The sequence below is a fragment of the Typopeltis vanoorti genome, chromosome 7, assembly GCF_054136105.1.
Source record: "Typopeltis vanoorti isolate ZY-2024b chromosome 7, IOZ_Tvanoo_1.0, whole genome shotgun sequence".
In the NCBI taxonomy this organism is placed as follows: Eukaryota; Metazoa; Arthropoda; class Arachnida; order Uropygi; family Thelyphonidae; genus Typopeltis; species Typopeltis vanoorti.
The window spans coordinates 28,751,647-28,768,976 of NC_143555.1; the positions used below are offsets into that span (position 1 = coordinate 28,751,647).

At 34.3% G+C, this 17,330-nt stretch overlaps 1 protein-coding gene across 1 annotated transcript in view; it reads left to right on the forward strand.

Moving 5' to 3' along the window:
* qm (geranylgeranyl pyrophosphate synthase quemao) overlaps positions 1-17,330 on the forward strand; it is a 196,138-nt gene that overhangs the window by 22,811 nt on the left and 155,997 nt on the right. The window contains exons 2-3 of the mRNA XM_090395756.1: positions 4,015-4,121; positions 11,932-12,000. Coding sequence (XP_090251882.1) covers positions 4,047-4,121; positions 11,932-12,000 — 144 coding nt within the window. The 5' untranslated portion in view covers positions 4,015-4,046. The remainder of the gene's footprint in view (positions 1-4,014; positions 4,122-11,931; positions 12,001-17,330) is intronic.

The following is a 17,330-nucleotide window of genomic DNA, read 5'->3' on the forward strand; positions in this document are numbered from 1 at the left end:
ACCAAGATGATAGCAGGTCTGTGGAATGAACCTCATGAGAATAGGTTGAAGATTTGTGGGTTGCAGAGATTGGACGATAGGTGAAGGAGGGGTGATATGATTGAGACATTCAAATTACTGAAGGGTTTCTATAAGATTGATCCAGAAGATATTTTTGAAAATATGACTGGTGGTGGGAGGACTAGGGGCCATGCATGGAAGCTGGGCAAGAACGTGGTTGACAAGGGTGTTAGAGCTAGGGTTTTTACTTGGAGAGTGGTGAATGAGTGGAATAATCTTCCAGAGTCTGTTGTGGGTGCTACGACCGTAAATGAGTTCAAGGCAAGGTATGATAGATACTGTGTCAATGTCGAATAGTTGTTCTTGACATGATGTTAGGGCCTCCCTCGATGAGTCTGTCGACTCCTTGAAGTTGCCCGGAACAATAATAATAACTCTAAAAGCATGTTTTGAATACATATGGAAACATAATTAAATTGGAAGTAAACTATTAAAAGTGTATAATCCTTAAAAAAAGTTTTCATTTTTATTAAACAAATAAATAATATGATATAATTATGTTACTACTTACTTTTAATGAGATAGTTGAGCTTCTCAGCCCTCGCAGAGTTGCTGGATATATGGCTCACTATTGGTCAACTTCAGTCGAAGATTGGCACACACACGCTAAGATGATTTCTGTATTTTGCTTTTATTGGAAGGAGCAATGAAAATCCTTTCTCACAAAGATAGGTTGTAGAAAACTGCATGTGACGATTTTCATTGCTGCTTCAGATAATTCGGGAAATTCATTTCTCACTGAAGGGGAGATCCAGAATTGAGCCAAACCAAGATCATGGAATTGCATTTTAAGCCAACTGTTTTTTGTGATAATGAAAGGTCGTTCTCGTGACTAAGTCTGAAACGTATTGCGAACCCACAGAAATTTCTTATAAAAGTTATTTGGAAAATATGTTTAAAAATTCTGTTTCAGAGTTTTGAGGTGGTCAAAAACCCTTTTTCAGAAACTCAGAATCAACAAAAATATCATTTTCCACCAAAGAGGATTCCAATGTTGGAAAAGATGCAAATGGTCTGTTTTGTACATAACTAATCCATAACAATAGTTTTTTCTCGAATGCCTTTATTTTATCATAGGCATGAAGAACAGTTGAAGAATTTCCCTAAAGGAAGAGATTTAGTTTGTTTAATTTTGAAAAAATGTCTGAAATTGATAACCATGCTTCATCAACAAGGAGTGATGCAATATCAGAATTACATTCATTTACAGACAATAAAACTTCATGCCTTAATTGAAATAACGTTATTATAACTTTGCCCCTGGAAAGCCAGTGAATTTCAGAATGAAGCAGAAGTTGTATATTCACTGCCCACTTCATTGGAGAGTACTGAAAACAACCTGTTATTTAACAGTCGAGCCTTAATAAAATTAACTATCTTTACAGTGTTGTATGGCACAGTTTTAAATTCTGGTGGCATTCCTTTGGAGGCTAACACTTCCCTATGTATGAAACAATGTGCCCAATTCATATCCAAAACTACTTCCTTGACCTTAGAAACAACCCCCACTATGCCTGCCTATAAGGGCTCAAGCTTCACCCAAACAGAAGCCCTTACATTTTCCTACTGGATCCCTTTGTGTATTATGTAATTATTGAGTGTGTGAAATATTTCTTCTCCAGTTGTTTGAGATGACAAAGTTCTACAAACCAAATATTGTCATGAATGTTGGTATCATCGACATATTTTGCATAGCATATTAACTGCACATCATTTGTAACATCAGTAGTCTTGCTCTATTTGTAATGCATATTAAGGGCTCTTCTTAACTCTCTCGATTAACTGAGATTCTACACTACCTGCCATATCATTAATTCTACGACCGAGAGTGTCATTTGAAAGAGGAATCAAATCAACATCTTTTAGTAACTTGTTGCCAAACATAGTTTTTACCACATCTTTTATAGTTGGAAGTAGAAAATTTTCCCCGATAGAATGAGGTTTCCCTGTTTTCACAAACTTAAGAGATAGGATGCTTTCAGTGTCTTGCTATTAATTGAACCCATGGCCAAAACTATATCTTTCCCATGATTTAATGTTTCTAAGCATCGCTGAAAAAATTCAATTGCCTTATTTTTCACATCATAATATTTAGTTTCTAAATGTCATCAGAGTTTCGAAGGTTTCATGCATTCGTTCGACAACACTTCATAACACAGAACACGTTGAGGTTTCTGTTCACTTTCATCTCCACACCAAGTAAACCCGAATTCCAAACATGAACTGTTATATTTCCTACTGTATTTTTTATTTGAACTGCTTGTTTCTTCTACTTTAATAGTATCAGATTTACTCGCAGTTACAACACATGTATCACAATTAGGGTCAGCATCACCTGTTTCATTTGCTCTTCTTTTCAAAGTCCTAGTTTTAAGCCACTTTTCCATTATTAAAAAACGTTTCCAAAAAATATATAAATACTGGGGTTAAGTCACGACACACTTTGTCCAAGTATCACTTGGCACTTCTGAAGATATATTGATCCTTGGTTGAAGGAGGAAAATCTCCAATAATAAAAATCAATAAGCAACAGGAAATGTGGTCGAAAAACAGTAAGGGAAGGTGGAAGCAATAAAGCTATATTGTTGTTCATTTCACCCCTCTTTTATTACTTGTCATTCTGCCACTACAATAATTTGTAGCGGCAGAATGTTCGTGGAATGAACATTCTGCCACTATTTGTTTCTTTTTTTTAACGTATCCATTTTATTTCAATAATTTTTACTTATTTATTCAATTTTAATTTGTTTTTTTGTATAATTAAAAAATATATATTTACTAAAATAAAGAGCCAAAAGGCTTCAGTTCGGCGATGCAAAAATTATAAAAATTAACTGGACATTAGATCCAGTATTATTTCAAAGCCGACTGTAGCAACTATGAAAGTTTTGTAAACATAAATATTGTTGTTATAAAAGAAGTTGTTATAAATATAAAAGAGCCTCTTTTATGGTACCGGTGGCCCAATGTATCCAGCCAATGAATACTGCTCTTGCATTTGAGGTGATAGTACTGAACGAGTGCTCTAGAAATTCTTGATGCTGTACAGAAGAGAGAACCTGGATCAACTTCTCTCACCAGTTCAGTCTGCTATCTTTTGCATGGGCCTTCAATTTTTGCTACATGTAATTCCTCCAGCTGTTGTCATATCACTGTTCATCAGAATTGACATTGGTAATTTCCTCATCCAATCTGCTTAGATACATGCAGCAGATTACCATCTCTGTAGTTCAATTTCAAACTTGTAGAACAAATTTTGTTTTTGTTAGTTCTCCATCTCTCCCCTTTGGAACAACCTCCACTCATGTATTTACTGTAATGAATGCCCTAACATGTCTTGAGATTCACTATTAACACGCAATAAATATTAAATTATTTTTTAATGATTAATTACCTTTAATTCTTAATGAAATAATGTAAAGATGCTGGTTTGAAATCAAGCAAAATATCACAAGTCTAATTAAATGAATTTTCTTATAATTATACGGTTAAAACCTAAATGAATGAAACTCATTTAGGTTCAATATATAAGTAATTTGCCAGCCTGGTTGACTGAATGGATAGTGTCTCCATTCTTACCAGTAAGTTGTAGGTTGGAATCCCACTGTGGGCATGGATGGTTGTAAATGTCTTTATGTGAGAGATGAATTTCATCAGCATGATGTGAGATTGTGCTCCATGTACTGGGGTTCTGAAGTGGCTTGAAAATAGTCTTTCTGGATTATGTGAAAAATATATTAAAAAAAAAAAAAAATCATTGAAGTTTGGAAGAAAAATGCAGGCAAAAGTGTAGTTTGTGATTGGACAGAACCAAAGTGCATTGAGGGATAAATTGTAATATACTTGAACAAACTTCTAAGAATTTAAGTATTTCATAAATTAATAATTGCATTAATTTTTTTAAAAATTGTTTTTTTTTTATTATCTTGATTAAAGTGAAGTATTTTTCTAAAGGTAATGTTACACTGAAGACTACTGTATTGGCTATGTTCTGTGAAAATAATATAAATGAAACCAGCATGAATGGAGAAGCCATTCCTTTCTGTTCACCAGAAGATAAAGTAAGCTAGCTTAATGATACTAATTATAAGCATATTAATTAATCTTTCTCTTATATTCACAATGACAGCTTAAAGAATTTTAACCGCCACCTTTAGCTGATCATTACAAGCAAGTATGTAATCTTTAAAAGAACATCCATCCTGTAATGAATTTGTCAAAACATATTTATTATTAAACTTAGTATTTTGCTCTCCATCATATTTTGCTATGTGCTCTCAAGGAAATGTACCAGATGTTAGGATACTTGACATCTTAAAGAATTTTTGAGGATCAACATTATTTGAATCACTAATATATATATTCATGAATACATGGTATGATAGGCTTTATGTTTCTAAGATGAATCTCTCTAGATATCAGTCTTGTGATATCATAGAGATCCTGAATCATAATAATATTTATAACAATAGCAGCAAATATTTGATTTTAGGGTCTTTTTAAAATTAGATATTGATGACTCAAGTTTTATGAACAATCTTGTAATATACCTCTTAAACAGAAATGAATGTTTATGAAATAATTTGCAAAAATTTTGTATAAATTTTAAGTTAAAATCATGAAAATATAAGAATTATTTCCTGCATATATCATTATCAGCATATGGTCACTTAGTAATGATTCAGTGAATTTTTGGAAGTTTGGGACATGAGGAAAGAGTTCAGCAGAGCTGCCACCACCTTCAGGTGATCATTACAAACAGCTATGTGTAAAAATGTTAACCACTCAACCAACTAGGCTCAACCAGCCTAGTTGGTTGAGCATATGCCCACAGTGGGTTTGAATCCCACTGTGGGCATGGATGTGGACAATGAGACTTATTTGTGCCTATGGTCCATCAGAAGGTTCTACTAAGGTAGAAGTGGAGTAATTTTTTGAGGATTTAGAGAAAGCATCTAACACAATGAAAAAGGAAAAGTTGGGCCTTGTTGGGGATCTAAATAGCAGAGTAGGAAATGATTGTCAGACATACAAAAATATATTGGAAAAATTTGGAAAAAAGAGCAAAGCTAATAATAATGGCAAATATTTGTTGGATTTCTGCTCAGGACATGGAATGGTTATTATTAACACAATGTTCCAACATAACAATGTGCAAAAATTCACATGGAGAGAAGAAGAAAGAAATAAGAAAAGTCTCATTGACTATGTTATTGTTGATAGTGATGTTTTCTCCCTTGTGCAGGTCACGAGAGTGTACAAAGGATTTGAAATTGGAAGTGATCACTATTTAGTCTTGAGCAGGATAAAATTGAATTTCATATTGAAAAGATTAACACGTAAGAAAGATTTAAAGCGAATTAAAGTTGACACCTCTCAGATGTGAACTGTAGACTTAAAATACACAAAGATTATTCATGAAAAACTGAAAGGGTTTCAGAGCAGGAACCAAACCTTGGAGATTCAGTGGCAAGCCCTGAAGAAAACACTGATTGATTTAGCCAGAGAGGCATTGGTGAGGTTGTCTGCAAGGATAGAAAAATCAGAACTCCATGGTGGACACAGGAAGTTAAAGAGGCAGTGAAGGAAAAGAAGAAAGCATATCAAAAGTTCCTGGTAAATAAGCAGCTTGTGCTCTTAGAGAATACAGAGACAAATGTAAGAAAGCTAAACACTGTGTAAAACTAGCTAAACAAAAGTCATGGGAGAACTTTGGCAAGAACATAGAAAATAAATATCAAGAAGGTGACAAAATATTTTGGAGGTTGTTGAAGAAGCTTAGAAATGAAGGAAAGAGTACTGTAAAAGGAGTTAGAGATGATAAAGGTGACATGAAGACAGGACAAAAGGATATCCTTGAAGTATGGATTAATTACTTTGAGAAATTACTAAATGAAACAAGCAGTGATATCGCAGTTATAAAAAAACACCCAACAGACATACAGTCAGGAATACATATCCATACTTGAAGTAGAAAAAGCCATCAAAGGCTTAAAATGTGGAAAGGCAGCAGGAGTAGATGATATTTGACTAGAAATGCTGAAGTATGGTGGTATAAAAGTTTGCAGTCGCTGCACTGCAAAGTTCAGAAGTCCTGGATAGAGGAACAAAGTCTGGATGATTGGAGTAGAGCTCTCATAGTACCCATATATAAAAAGGGAAATAAAACTGAATGTGAGAATTACAGAGGTATTTCCCTACTCAGTATTTCTGGTAAGATATATACAAATATACTTGAGAAACGGTTGAGAGGAATTGTAGAAGAAAAGCTTGGTGAAGAACAAGCTGGATTCAGGCCAAATAGAGGCTGTAAGGATCAGATCTTCACTTTACGACAAATAGTCGAGAAAGCATGGGAATATGACAAAGATCTGTATTTTAGTTTTGTCGATTTGGAAAAGGCATAAGACAAGGTGCCAAGAGAGAAGATATTCAATATGCTACAGTTATATGATGTCAGTGGGGTATTATATCAAGCAATACTAAGTCTTTATTTGAATTGTAAGTTAGCAGTTAGAATAGATGGAAGTACACGAAGATGGTTTAATGTTAAATCTGGTGTGAGACAAGGATGTACATTATCCCCTCTGTTATTCATTATCTATATGTATCACATTATGAAGGAAAGTGGTATTAAACATGATATCAAAATTGGAGATGTTAATGTTAGCTGTTTGCTTTATGTGGATGATGTTATACTTATCAGTAAATCCGTTATGAGTCTGCAAGATTCCTTGACTAAATTGAATAACTGTTGTAATAGAATGGTATGAAGGTCAGCAATACAAAGACAATGAAAATAGGCAGAATCGTTGAAAATTTCAACTGCATTGTGAATGGAGAACCTGTGGAACAGGTAAAACATTTCAGTTACTTAGGCACAATATTAGTGAAGATGGTAAATTAAATATGGAAATAAACAACAGAATCAATAAAGTTGGTATAGTGGGAAGTCATTTGAATAAATTGATATGGAATAAGAGAGAAATAAGTCGGAACACTAAATTAGCTGTATACAAGATAGTGTTCCAACCAAGTTTAACTTATGGATCTGAGAGCTGGGTCAGAAGTAAAACACTTGACCAAAGACTAGAGACCACAGATATGAGAATCCTAAGAAATATTCGAGGCATGAACAGATGGCATCAATGGCAATATCATAGTAAAAACGAGGATATTAGGAATGAATTTGACATTGTCAGCATCGAGGAATGCATTAGCAGAGCTAATCACAGAATGGGTGAGGAAAGATTGGCAAAGCAAGTGTTCTCTGCCAGGTTGGCAGGAAAACCACCCAGAGAAAGACCAAGATATAGGTGGATTGATAGGGTACAAAGTGCCTTAGACGACAGAAATATAAGATCTGTTAATATTGGAGTATTGACAAGTAACAGGCTGATCTGGAAGAAAATTGTAGACAGGAAGTTAGTAATGATGTCATCATCATCAAATTCCTGCTATGTACCCTCAAGGGATGTACAGGATATGATAGTACTACATGAAAAAAATTACATCATTACTAATTCCTATCTACAATTTTCCTCCAAATCAGTCTGTTACTTGTCAAGACTCCAATATTATCAGATCTTATATTTCTATCGTCTAAGGCACTTTGTACCCTATCAATCCACCTATATCTTGGTCTTTCTCTGGGTGGTTTTCCTGCCAACCTGGCAGAGAACACTTGCTTTGCCAATCTTTCCTCACCCATTCTGTGATTAGCTCTGCTAATGCATTCCTCGATGCTGACAATGTCAAATTCATTCCTAATATCCTCGTTTTTACTATGATATTGCCATTGATGCCATCTGTTCACGCCTCTAATCTTTCTTAGGATTCTCATATCTGTGGTCTCTAGTCTTTGGTCAAGTGTTTTACTTCTGACCCAGCTCTCAGATCCATAAGTTAAAACTGGTTTTGATATCACCTCATTATTCACTAATGTACCACTGATTGAAACACTTAACTTGCTAAATTCACAATTTCCCCCAGATATATACCAGCTATTTAAATTCACAGTACAGGCAGGTTATTTTACATCGAAAGGGAAAATATACAAACAGTTAGATGGAATAGCTATGGGTTCACCTCTTTCTCCCCCATTAGCCAACTTCTACATAGAACATCTGGAAAAATTAGCTATCAACACAGCCACTCTCAAACCTAGCCTCTGGCTACGCTATGTTGATGATGTGGTTGCCATTTGGCCACATGGCCCAGACACATTGAATACATTTTCAGTGCATCTAAATAGCCAGCATCCTAAAATCCACTTTACAATGGAACTAGAAGCCAATGACTGCCTGCCTTTCTTGGACACACTGATCACACGTCTTCCAGAAGGTTCCTTATCATTTTCTGTTTACAGAAAACCCACACATACAGGGAGATACTTACACAAACAATCACACCACCACACCCTTCTCAACAATATGGAATCTTAAAAACACTAACCCATAGAGCTAGAGCAATCTGTTCCAATGACATTGCTCTCACTGCTGAACTTTCTCACCTACGTCAAACCTTCTTAAACAATGGTTATAATCCCCGTAAAATAGATAACATACTAAATGCTACCCATAAATCCCCTCTATCTACCACAGAAGACTACAACAAAACAATCACCATCCCCCATACATTAAAGGCACATCTGAAAAGATATCTAGGGTGCTTAACAAACACCAATTACGCACAGTATTTAAACCTTATAAAAAATTAGCAACTCTCATCCGTTCACCTAAGGACAAATGCACTCCTTTATCACATCCTGGTGTCTATGAAGTGCCCTGTTCTTGCCATCAAGCCTACTACGGACAGACAGGAAGAAATGTGGACATCCGCCTCAGTGAACACAAAAAATACATCCGACACTTTCGCTATGGTAAGTCGGGTCTGGCAGACCATGCTTTGGATACCCCCCTACACACAGGATAAATTGAAAAGAAACAAAAGTAATGCACAGAAGCTTCTATAAGTCAGAGAGGTTGTTCCTGGAATCAACAGAAGCCTTGAAACATACCCCAAACTTTAACAAGTATGGCTGTATAAATCTACCAAAGATTTGGGAGACAGTCATCCTAAGACCAAATTAATATTTATTACTTTTATTTTTTATCATTTGGACTACTATTTCAAAACTTTGATTTTTGATTTTTGATTTTTTTTAATTTTTTTTTTTATAACCTAGATGGCAAGGATCCATTATTTCTCAGTTTACAGAAAACCCACCCATACAGGCAGATACATTCACCAACAATCCCCCCCCCCCCCCTCACAACAATATGGAGTAGTGAAAACACTATACAACAGGGCTAAACTAATCTGTTCAAACGACTTGGCCTTAAACACTGAACTAAATCACACCCTCAACACTTTCTCAGCCAATGGCTACCCCCCCCCCCCAAAAAAAAAAAAAATCCAAAAAATATTAGAACCTACAAACCACAGATCCCCCCCCCTACAACAAGGATTACTCTAAATCCATCACCATTCCCTACATCCGAGGCACCTCGGAAAAGATTACCAAAATCTTAAAAAAACATGACCTGACCTCCTGTTACAAACCTTACAGAAAAATGGCATCCCTTATCCGCTCCACTAAAGACCAACCACTTCCCCTAGACCTACCTGGTGTTTACCAGGTCCCTTGCAGTTGTAAACTGTCTTACTTTGGCCAAACAGGCAGGACAGCGAATATCAGAATTTCGGAACACAAGGACTACATCCGTTTTCAGAAATACAGTCATTCTGGGCTTGCGGACCATGCTCTGGATACACGCCACAGAATACGGTGGAAGAAAGCTACAGTGATACACCGTAGCAAATACAAATTTGAAAGACTCTTTATGGAATCAGCCTCAGCCCTAAGAAATTCTCCAAACCTCAACAAATTTGGGTGTATGCGACTGCCCCAAATTTGGGAGGCCTACATCTGCAGACCTTCAGCCCAACGGCCAAGGACATCTACTTAGCCCGCTAGAGGGCACCATCAGGACTGTTAGGAGAACAATAGCTTCATCTCTTCATTCCCAGTTTCTGTGTTGTAGTGCCTACGTGCACGTAACTTTTTTGTAAGTTCCTTTAGAAAATGGCAATGTGACATTGCCGAAATATCGGAAAATATTTATTAAAGTTTAATTTAATTTATATTCTTAACTACGTTGTTCTATTCCTTAAGTGTTTTAATAATGCATAACCAACGTATAAGCCTTTCTACGAGAATCAGTAATGTGTTAGCTCAGCTAATCTCAGGTGGTATGGTCACAAACAGAATGAGAGAGAGGAAAGATTAGGGAAACAACTGTTCTCTACATTGTTGGCAGAGAATATTCAGTAAGTGTAGCACAATAATAAAGGGCAAATGTGAAATCCCCATAAGTCTCCTCTTTAGTGATATACCATGTACACTTGGGAATTTGAGAATGTTTTATTGGCTTCAGGATTTTATGAAGAAAAGGAAATAATTTTTTGCATGCCACAACATTGCTTTGTTGTTAGTGCAATCTGTATCTATTTGAACCAGTGCAGTGTTTTAACCACTTCAACTTTAGGTAAAATAAATTCAGATTAAGTTTGTATTTTTACTCAAATACAGTAATCAGTTACGAATATTTTTTTTATATATTTTATTTATGAAAAGCATACAAGAAAAATTCTTCTTGTAGCTAGTTAATATATATATTTTTTTCTTTTCCCACTTCCAAGAAAACTTGAGAGTACTGTTGGCACAGCATTTGTTACTGAACAATGTATTAGTAATTAACAAAACCATTATCTTTTACTGTTACTAGCTGATTAATTTATCTTTCCGGAACTGAATGTTTCGTGTTTGCATTACATCATTATGGTATTGTTGAATATTCACTTCTCTGTGATGAATTGTTGTATGACCAATCTTTTTTTTTTTTTTTTGAGGTATAGTTTTTAAAGATTGTGGTTGTCTATGCTTCACAGTTTTTCAGCCCATTTTTGATATCCTATTTTTCTTCACAAAAATATTCTTCAAACTTCTAAGTATATGATTTGAATCGAGGAAAGCCAGCTTGTGGCAGGCATTCACCAAGGCTTATTGTTAGTCATGTCTGACTGAACATGACTGCCACTAGTATCTTGTAATTGTACACTTCTGGCTTCATTTTAATAAAAGGCTCTTTTGATCTTTTGCTCATCTAGCCTTGCTCATCCAGCAATTTATTGTAAGTATATGAATACCAATTAATAGCACAGTATGGTTCCACAAAGAGCATGTAACTCTTTATGGAAGAGTTTCATGCTTAGTACCATTTTTTGTTTTCTACACTTTTCTGGTATGACTGGTTAGACCTCATCCTGGTCACCTGAAGAATGTGAAGACCAGTTAATAGTACAATAATATAACATGTCCATCACATATTCAGTTTGATATTAAAATAATCAGCAGTTTGTAACTGTTACCATGAGATAACAGTTGTATTGTCATTGTTATGTTTAGTCTTGTCACAAATGCTTTGTAAATATTATTCATATATTTCATGGAAGTGGGGACATGTAAAAAGTTTATCAGAAAAATCATCATTGCAAGTATGGATAATAAAAAGTGCATAGAATGATTAATCATAATGAGGGGGGATTTTTTTTTTTTTTTTTTATGGCAAAAATTCCCAAATATTGCCAGTATATATTTTGATGCTTTACATAAACATCCTTAAAAAAAATAAAATAATAGCAAACATGATTGTAAAGAGACATGCAACATATGGGGAGCAGTCAGTTTTTATAAGTTCCCATTAATTGATTTTACTTTCTAGATGTATTATATTGGATTGCATGCCATTCTTTAAAAATAAAATAAAATAAAAAGTGTTATTATTTTATCACTATTATTTTTTTTAGGTGCTCCTCCAACCATTTCATTATATTCTTCAAGTTCCTGGAAAACAAATAAGAACGAAATTAACAAAGGTAAGCATTATTTTTAAGCTATTGTTGAATTATTGCTTTCCATGTATAAGATCTTATCGGGAATTCAGATAATCAGTTATTATAATGAAAGTACAAATATTTCTTAAAATTCATACACTTCTTATAAGAGGCGTTCCATTTGGCAGTCTTCTGGTATCTTTATTTCAGGATTCAGGATAGAAGAAACAATTCAGTGAAGAGCAGCTGAATAATGGCTGAACATGAAGATTGAAACCAAAATTACTATAAAAAAATACTGTTTGAAAACATTGAGACTAAGTAAATGTTAAATCATTAAGATTAGCTCAGAATTGTTGACTTATAAGTTTTACGCTTTGATTTATTGCTACCATTCTCTGGGATGCTTGGGTCAGACCTGTCTAACTGACAGAAGACTCAACTTATTCAACTCATCCATAAAAGTGTTTTAAATATGATAAAATTATTAAAACATGAGCTTCCTTTAGTAAACTTATGCTGCTTCTTGCAGGGTATATCTTGTTTGTCTATTTCTGCATGCGATTTCTGACCAACTTAAATTTCATATCTCTTCTCACTCTTATTCTCACAATATTCTTTCCACATCTTCTTCTTTTGGGTCTCTTGCTTAATAATGTTGTAGCAAACCTACATTTTTTACTCCTCATTTCTTTCTGGCTTCTTCCAACAGACCTTCCTTATCCTCTCTCCTATTATATTTGTTGCTACTTAAATTATTAGTTCCTACCAGAACTACCATCTTACTTTTCTGCTTTTCAGTTACATTTGTGATATCTTTAATTCTTCATCAGTGAAGATGAAGAATTGTTGCAATGAAAACCATAAAGGGCATGGGTGCAGAGACAACCTTGCTTCATGCCATGTTTTTACCAGGACTATAGAAGTAGTGACTCCCTCGGCAAGCAAAAATCACCATACCATATCACCTCTTTTATCTTAGATTTTAATTGACTTACCCTGTTGTTATTAATATTATGATTACCAAGTTCATTGCTTTTCTGTTTCTTCTTGTTCTGATCCATTTTTTCTTATCCTAAGTTTCCTTAAACATTTTTCCACTTCTTCTGATTTTCTGGTTGATTTATTAATTTCTTTTAATTGGAATATTTCCAATGTCAGATTATCCTTGGATAAATTATTTCTGCAACGCTTTTGCTCATTGCAACAGTTGTTCTCCTTAGCTTTATACACCAATCTGTTATGATGAGTTTTCAGCACCATTCTTAAGAGTAGTAAAAACTAATAATTTTACAGTTATGCTATTAAATGCTGTTGTACAATAAATTCATTAAAAAAAAACTACAATAATATACTAAAAGTGAACCAATAAATCTAAGGAAACACTCAAAAAATCAACAAAAGTCACCAATCTTTCAGAAGATGTGTCTAACAGCACATCTTTTCACCCACTTATTAAGGTTAAAATGTTTCCTCTGCACTTCCAAACACCCAAAGGAAGTTTTCCATCAGTGAGATGAAGAATTGTTTTGCAGTGAAAACCCTAAAGGGCATGGGTGCAGAGACAACCTTGCTTCCTGCCATGTTTTTACCAGGAATGGATCTCCTGAATAATCACTGCTGATTGCACTTAGAGACATGCGGTATATAACAGTTTCAAAAGCGAGATGAAATTTGAACATTTGGAGTTTTTCAAGGAAAATTACATCATGGAATTTTCCTTGTGATATAATTAAATGCTTTGGCTAGATTGTTTAAAAGCTGTGAAAAGTGGGCAGTTTTGTTCAAAAATTTAACTCTAGGGTTGTAAAAAAAAAAAAAAAAAAAAAAAAAAAAAAAAACCTCTTTCTAGAACAACCGACAAGCTGTAAAACAAAATCTTGTATTCTTTATCCCATTAAAGATAGTTCTTCTCTCAGAATACTCCAGAATTTACCATATTCCTTGTTCCTCAAACCACAAATTACTCATCACAGTCCATCTTAGCTATCCACACTGCACTGTATAATTATCCTACAAGAGTTACTTGTACTTTTTGTGTAGTTGGATATTCCTTGCCAGAGGATGCCCAATCTTAAATCTCCTCTTTTTGACCTTCTCTGTAGTTAACTTTTCCTTATCTCATTGCGTATCATTCAACTGCTTCCCTAATTCTGAAAATTAGTTTGACGTTTGACTGCTTATTCTTGAAGCATGAATTTCTACAATCCAACTATCCTAATGCAGTGATCTTCCTCAGTGACTTTAATGCACACAACTCAAGCTGGCTCCTTTTTCGATTCCACTGGCCAAGGAAGAAGAGAAACTGTTAATATTTGCTGCAAGCAATAGGCTGAATGAAATAATGGACATCCAAAGTGGATTTATGGAAAACAGCAAATAAGAGAGGATATCTTCAATATTAGAATGATACAAATGCAAAAAGATGTTTATCTTAGTTTTATAGATTACAGTAATGCAGTTGATAGTTTGCCATAAGAAATTAATAGGAATGGTAAATGAAAAGACTGAAGAGGAATAACATGAATGATGTCCTATATATGTATGAACTAAATTGTAAACATAACAATCAACAATTACCTGTCAGAAACTTTGAATGCAAAAAGCTGTTACAAAGGATTGTGTGTATTTTAATCTTCTGTTCAAACTCTGTATTAGACAGTTTTTGAAAGCATGGAAGAACTGGAGAGAGTAAAAATAGGAGAAAGAAATATAATATTTTATGCAGATAATATTGTATTGATTGAGGAGAGACTGGAAGACTCCCAAAAAATAATAGATCAAATAAAATATGACTTTGCATTAAATTATGAAAAAAAAAATGATAGTAAGCAGAGAAAAATATCTCTCAATTTTAAAAATCAAAGTAGAAAACCAAATTATAGACCATGTCAGATGTTATTTTGATTATTTAGGACATTTGATGAAGAATAAAATTTGCAAAATCAACTTTTGAAATAATGAAAAACATACAGCAAGAAAGATCTTCCTAGGTATTTCTCTCTAAAGATTGGTTAGTAGTAGCAGTACATCTCTGTTCATACTGCTACCTTGCTGTGAATAATAACATAACAAGGTGGTTCTCATTGCCTTTGATCGCATGGATCCAGAAGAATAGAGACGAAGTTTTGGTAACGATAAATATACTCAAATTGAACCATGTAATCAACTTCATTCACTTATTATGAACTGATTGGTTGGTGACTTCTAACTCCAAATGATCCCATTTCTATAAAGTGACTAATCATTCATCGCAGAGCATATAGAGATAGTGGACCTCATTGACATTTGTTCAGGCAGCAATAGCATTGCAATTGTTTAAATAGTACAGCTTCACAAGCAAAGCACATTGGGGCAAGGTTAATGCCATCACTGTGGATGGTATTAACAACCAGAATGAAGGTAAAAATCACATGTCCATCTTCTTAAACCTGCCGGCACCTGCCAAGTTGCGTGATATGCAGATTCCATGCATTTGGTGTTTACTACAATGTTCCTTGGTGGTGAATTTTGGAACTACTTTTTTTTTTTTTTGTTTTTTTGTCAGATATCACTTTTGCATAGCAAATGCAATATGTGACAAAATATTCCTGCAAAGTTTCACAGCGTTTGAATCACTAGATGGCACTCCACAAATCCTTAAACAGGGATAGATACTTTAATTATGATCACCCTGTATTTGCACATTTACATCATTGTTAATTAGGTGAAAATTTAATTTCCACTTATTTAATTATTCTATTTTACTTAATCATTCTTTTTTTATTCCCATTTGTTAATTATGATTAACAGGGTTTAGTCTGACTTTAGTCCTTTCAAAGGTAATACAAACTTTCTTCCCACCAGTAGCAGTCTCTTGCAAAGTCTTATTCAGGTGTTTATTTTGCAATATCACCTAAAGACAAAACTGACTGCCTAACATTATTTTTCTATTTTGCATCCTGCATGGATGACCAAGATTGGTCATCCATGCAGTTGGCTGAGTGATTAGCATATCTGCTCTCCAGCCAAAAGGCTGCGGGTTTGAATTCTATTGTGGGCATGCATGGATGTTTATGATTGTCTGTGAAAATACTAGTGGCAGTGGTGGCGGATGGTAGATGACGTTGGTGTAGATGATGATGGTGGTTTTAGTTCGTTGTAGTTGGTGAATTGAGTGGTGGAGAGAGAGAGCTGTAGAGTAGGTGCCTGCCCTCGATGATTCCTTGGACTTCTTGGAGGTGTCACGTAATAATAATAATTATTATACTGCATGCCTCTTGTAGCTTTCTGCCAGAAAAATATCACAAGACTCTTGAGCTATACCAAAAAGGGTTCTAGTTATATTCTATTTTGCTTGATCATTATTTTTTATTTCCACTCCAACCAGTTGTGTTCAAGAAATATGCTCCTCAGCTAACACTTATCAACTCTATACTATATTATACCTAGCTACTAGCCACTTTACAGAATGGAAGCAAGCCTATATATACCTAATTCAAGATAAGAAATAAATAAATGAAATATAGAGGAAAATACATGACTTAAAACAAACTATTGCTCTTGTCTTACTGTCATCTAAGGCAGTGGTCTCCAAACTTTTTTGATCCCGTACCCCCAAGACAGAAAAAATAAATAGTGCGTACATCCAATTGATTGAGCAAAAATCTATTGTAACAAGTATTATAAAGAGGAAATATGCCTTGTATCATCATATAATAATTAAAAAAGCTAGATATTTTTACCCATTATTTTTATTATTAACAGCTTACAAACATATTTATTGCAATATTTAATGTGAAAAATGGCCTTACATTTCTTTCATAATTCCTTGAAATTCTAGTTTGATGGCTTCTGATACTGCGATACGAAGGTCTAGTTCCAAGTCAAATCGTGCCACGGACGATTATGTGTGCAAAGTCGCCCAATGTGTTCTACTCACAAATTTAAGTTTATAGGATCTTTATAACGTCTTTGTCTGTATTAGATATGTGTTTAATTGATGAAAGAAAGTAATATTCTTTATCTTTAATTAATTACTTAATATTTTTCTTATCAATATAAAACTTTTTTTGATGTACCCCCACATATCGACTCGCGTACCCCTTGGGGTACGCGTACCACACTTTGGAGACCACTGATCTAAGATAATGAGTTGGGGAGACTCATTGTTTTGAGACACGAAGAGTCCAAGGATGAGCCTAGCTCTATGTGTTAAGTGTAATTTAGTTTAAAAAAAAAATTATAAAAATTATTTTTTTTGATAAAATAAAAAAAATATTTCATCATCATCATCAAATTCCTGACATTTACCCTCAAGGGTTGTACAGGATATAATAGTACTACATGAAAAATTTACATCATTACTAACTTCCTATTTACAATTTTCCTCC